This window comes from Dermacentor andersoni, chromosome 3 (assembly GCF_023375885.2).
Source record: "Dermacentor andersoni chromosome 3, qqDerAnde1_hic_scaffold, whole genome shotgun sequence".
Taxonomy (NCBI): Eukaryota; Metazoa; Arthropoda; class Arachnida; order Ixodida; family Ixodidae; genus Dermacentor; species Dermacentor andersoni.
The window spans coordinates 32,758,126-32,763,100 of record NC_092816.1 but is presented as its reverse complement, the minus strand read 5'-3'; the positions used below and the strand labels follow the sequence as shown (position 1 = coordinate 32,763,100).

At 49.9% G+C, this 4,975-nt stretch overlaps 1 protein-coding gene across 1 annotated transcript; it reads right to left on the bottom strand.

Moving 5' to 3' along the window:
• Positions 1 to 1,980: 1,980 nt before the first annotated feature.
• Positions 1,981 to 2,625, bottom strand: LOC140216492 (probable ATP-dependent RNA helicase DDX53). The gene has a single exon (XM_072286810.1). It carries the CDS (start codon positions 2,623 to 2,625, stop codon positions 1,981 to 1,983), a length of 645 nt encoding a protein of 214 aa, XP_072142911.1.
• Between the last annotated feature and the right edge of the window lie 2,350 nt (positions 2,626 to 4,975).

The following is a 4,975-nucleotide window of genomic DNA, read 5'->3' as shown; positions in this document are numbered from 1 at the left end:
ATAAAATTAAAGTTACCTTGCGTATGTCTCATATAAATAAATGGCAGCATATACGTGCTGTTTTTTTTTTATTAAGCCAGTAAACCGTATTTTTTGTTCATGGCGTCTTGTTATGCCGGCTCCACGTTAGAGGACAGCTGTACTCCATTTCATGCTCGGCTTGCAACTCCGTGGAAGCTACGCAAGTCACCGAAATTGTAGAAGCTACGCAGGTGGTGGTGGCGGTGGTAGATATATTTTATTTCGTATACACGGGCACGACCTTCCCTCTTGGTGGTTACCATCTGGGGAGGAAATGAAAGGGGACGCAGTTCTAAGGGGGGTGTCTACGCAGGAAGTTCGTTCACCAAAATTTATCGCTCCGCGCGTTCCGTACACGCTGGGCTTCGCTGCGCGCCAACGGCGTTTGCTCGCGCGAGCGTGTACGTGAGGCCGTCGCGACGGCTGCAACCACGGCTACAACTAAACAAACCCAAAAAGAAAAAGAAATTAAACGCAAGTTGATTTAAAACAACGTGCTAGCAACCGTACAAATACACGGTTTGTTCTTTTTTAAGGACTTTTTTTTTCCCTTAACACTGAATCTAAGTAAACATCACTTTCACCTAATGCTCGCAAGAATAGCGATCTATTTGTTGGTGCGAACGCAGCCCTGGCGGACAGTCTGTCTAGCCTCCACAGCGTTGCACATGATGTATGAAACGGAGCACAGGAGTTCGCACGGCGTAGGCGGTGACAGCGTCATGGTGATGCAATGCCGGCATGCGTAGGGGCCGTCGCTAAGAAAAGTCAGTCACGACCACGCTCGAACGCGTTCGAGCGAGGCTGTCAGCCAGCAAACAGGCCCTTAGCGCTTCAGTGTGTGTGAGAACTCGCTTATATAGCTTCGCTGTCTTCGATCTGTCAGTTGTCAGAATGGTATACGTAGGTGAAAGGCAGCTTTTATTTTATGCATTAAGGCAGCCCTTCCTCGAAATGATGGAAAGACATGAATACAATAAAACAGTAGCCTATTACTGAAGCCCTAGCTAAATGATCGATATGTAATTTAGCTGAGAAATTCTCCTCTCTGCTGGGGTGCCTAAGCTAAACGTACGCTCCAAGTATATCCGAGCACTAATGATTAGAAGCAGTGCGGGATGAGCAGAGATGAGTCGTTGACAATCACGGCTGACGTAATTCATTGATTTTATTTTCAAAAATAGAATGAAGGAAGACACCGCGAAAGTACGTTGTCTTTTCTTCAGCGCGACGTCTACCACGGCTGTTGTAGCGGTCGTCCATTCCACAGAGGTCGAGCGAGACCTCTTGGTTCCAAAATGTTCACGAGTTCACGCGCATGTCGCGTCAGTGACTCGCCGCGGCGTCCAGATAAAGCCGTCCGTCCGACACAATGCACGCACTGCCGAATATTGCGATGGAAGTCATAATTGAAGATATGCGTAACGTCTTCTATGTCTAGCACTGCACCTTTCCGCCCCGGAAGTCCTCAAGGGCTCGCGCGCGGTCACGCTGCTCCCAGCCTCCGTGGTTGGAATCGCAGTCGATACCAAACACGACAGGACAAGTCCTCACGTCAGGCGATCCATCAAAGTTATTGCTCCTAGAAAGAATGACGTTGTCTTGAGGTTGCATGGAACCGAAGAAGGCTGAGGTGCTCCCATTTTTCACTTTCCTCACAAGAGATGATATTCCGTGTGACAATATGCATGGCGGCTAAATCCTGTGATCCGATGAACATCTGTAAGAGATTATTGCGTAGCTGTTCGGAGGGACGACGCACGACCTCTGGCCAAGTGGCACTTGTAATCACTGTCTGACTGTCCAGCCTGATGCCCAACATGACCTTCCTACTCTGCACATCAGAACCCACGTCCTGCATGCGGTCCGCTTCATCCATAACAAGAAAAGTGGTGCATCCGAGGTTGATGACATTGTTCATGGCTAGGTCGTTGAGCCGGCCAGGAGTCACGACGTCATCTACGCACTTTGTTGGACACCATCGGTCAGCCCTCGCCGACTGCCACCGCCATAAATGCGTATGGACCTGATACCTAGGCAGTTCTTTGCTTCTCGCTCGATTTGCTGGGCAAGTTCGCGTATCGGGGCGAGGGTGAGACAAGTAGGGCCCTTGCTCTGCTCGATTGGAAGAGCCTGGCTGTCGACGTGGACCAAGGCTGCAGGTAAGAGGAATGCCAGAGTCTTGCCTGTACCCTTTTGTGCAATAGAAATCATGTCGTGATATCGATGCAGGATTGGCCAGGTGTTGCTAAAACACCGATACTGTTTCTTGAAATCGTCTAAGATTGCTAGGTACTTTGCAAATGCCTCCTCGAACGATGTCAATGGGTCGGATGATACGCTCGGGGGTGGATGTTCCTGCGCTCCCGGATTCTTGGAAACTACATCGTTGTTGGCTGGCCTGAATTCACCCACCTCCTGAGCCGTCACGCATGCAACCTCGGGATCCTCGGCGTAGAAATTCTTCCCAACTGGTAAAAAATCTGCCCTGGGCATTCTTTTCTCTTTGTCGCTTGTGGTAGGCAGCTTGGCCCATTCAAGAGAAGTCCGTGGCTGCTCCTTAGCGGGATCTTCTTTGGTGACAGAGGACCGTGTTGGCGCCATACTTGCGTCCACGGTGCTTGCGTCTCTCTCTCTTCGCATGAACAGTCGCGTCGGCGACGGCGTAAACCAGATCTTCTTACGGAAGTCCTCTTGCGTAGCGGTGGCTGCAGGTCGCCTGTCACTGAAGAGAATCGTATTCTTGCTCTTCGTAGCCTTGGTGTTGCCGGCAGCCGTGTTACACGGGCAGATGGTACTGATCGTTGACGTGGACGAACTACGACGTGGGCCTGGCTGGCAATGTTCGGGCCGGCACGTTCGAAAGCAGCGCGTGCCCCGAGAAGCTCGCGCTGCAGGTCGAGGAAGACGAGGAGGCGAAAAAAATGATTTGGCTCTGAGAACGTTGTTCGCAATTCCTTTTAAAAAGATGCAGTGTCGAGTAAAATGTGTGTATTCGGTGCTTATTTTGAAATAATACAAAATGAATAACAAGATGATGCGTGTGCTTACAGCTAGCGCCACCCATACTTTTTTGTACGCACTGTGACCATAAAGATTCCTACGAAAACCCCTAAAATTGCCAGCGGGAAATGTGCCGCTTTTTTCGACTACCTATATCGAATTCTCTGGGGCAACGTCAATGCAAATTAATATTCGCAGCCTTTCCGTTCCGGAGGTCCAGACGTGTTAGTTATGCTAGTTGGTCGCTAGCGCCACGGTTACAGCGTTAAAGGCTAGGCAGTGAACACGATTATAGAAGAAGAAAAGGACGCGGAGGTGCCCGCGGTGTTCGCAAGCGGCCGTGTGTGTAGGTGAATCCCTAATAAATATTTTATCGCGATAACAATTATACGGACGCTCGAAGCACATCCGCTCCGTTGGCGCCGTGGTAATGGTGTCCCGCTTTCGACGGTTCATGCGTGGCTGGCGCGGGAAGCTTGCAAAACAACGAAACGAAGTGGACGCGTGCTCAACGCTTCTCTCACTCGGCTCGGGGTCACCGTTTTGACTTCCGCTTCTGGCATTAGCGATGCACATTAGCGTTCCTTTTGAGAGTCTGTGTGTATGCACTAGTGAACGGACAGTAAGCTTCAAGCTAACATTATCTATTATTTCTCTAAATGCTGATCAACACCGACGGCTCTTTCGCCGATGTCACCTTGTGCACTATGCAGGTGCAACGCCTCCAACGCCGCTGGCAGCACTCCTAATCACACCAGCTTTGTGAGACGTCTGGCAGCTGCCAGGACACTGTTCCTTTTGCCAAGCAGCAGTTATTTTTGTTTTTTTGCCAAGTTGAACCCGCGTATAGTTAGAACACTTGTCGAAGGAACCTTGCTACCGCTACCAGCTAGTTCCTTGCCCTACGGGCGAAACTGTCATGATAGCTTGGTATTTGCTCCCGCGCAAGTAACTCGTATAAATCGCACGTCTGCATTGATGAATAAAGTGTAAAAGTAGGAAACAAACGAAAACATTCGTACCGTCACAGTTACGACGCGCAACTGCAACGGGATATTCAACAAAGGAAACTTTGGCCCTTATTTTTTTCGAATTGTAATCAATTTTTCTGCACCAAATAAACAATTTGTTTTTAAAGAAAGCCAGTCCAAACTGAATTAGTATCGCTGTTCAGACTCTCTCTTAAAGCAGAATGTAGAGCTGAACTGGTTGGTACGTGCACCACACACACAAGCGCGCGAAATCCACTACACTCTTAAAGCAGTTGCACCCTTTGGGGTGTATATTTGCCTCACGACGGTAATCGTCATCTGCCCTGCTTGCGTTTCCTTTCTTGAAAACGCTGCGCTCGTCATTTGCCTGTCGAGAATGCTGTGTCACGCTGATAACGAGCACGCCGTTCGTGACTTGGAAGTACCCGGGCTCGCAGTGTTAAAGAAAGGAAATGCGGGCGACACAGATGGCGATTATCGTTGTGAGGCAAATATACACCCCAAAGGCTGCAAATGTTTTAAGACTGTAACCCGTATGGAAGCGCACCTGTGTTGCGAGCCGGGGTTCAGCAGCGAGCTCGCAAGGGCGTGTGCGGCGCCATTGCCGACGTTGCCCGCAGGCCCGGGCAGCGAGCCTCACTGAGTCTTGTCGAGCCTTGCAAGTCAAATTGAGGCATGTATTGCGTAAGGATGCTATAAACGCTTTAATGGGACGCCGTTCAGATTCCAGACACTGCCGCGGTCCAAGAAAGTCCAGTAGCTGACGTCGCACGTCATGTCGCGTGTTTAAGGTGTTCCTCAAAACAGCCTGTGAGGTTGTAAAGCGACTAAAAGTACACAGTCATTTGTCTAAGACCTCGCGACAACGCCACATGCGAGATACAACAAATTTGAAAGAAATAGTGTCTAGTGCGAACGGCATTCGGGCGTTTGCGTGAAGGCCCGTTCGATCACCGCTC

Bases quoted from the DNA above. Each gene is read 5' to 3' on its own strand.
- LOC140216492 (XM_072286810.1), bottom strand. From the start codon at position 2,625: ATGGCGCCAACACGGTCCTCTGTCACCAAAGAAGATCCCGCTAAGGAG.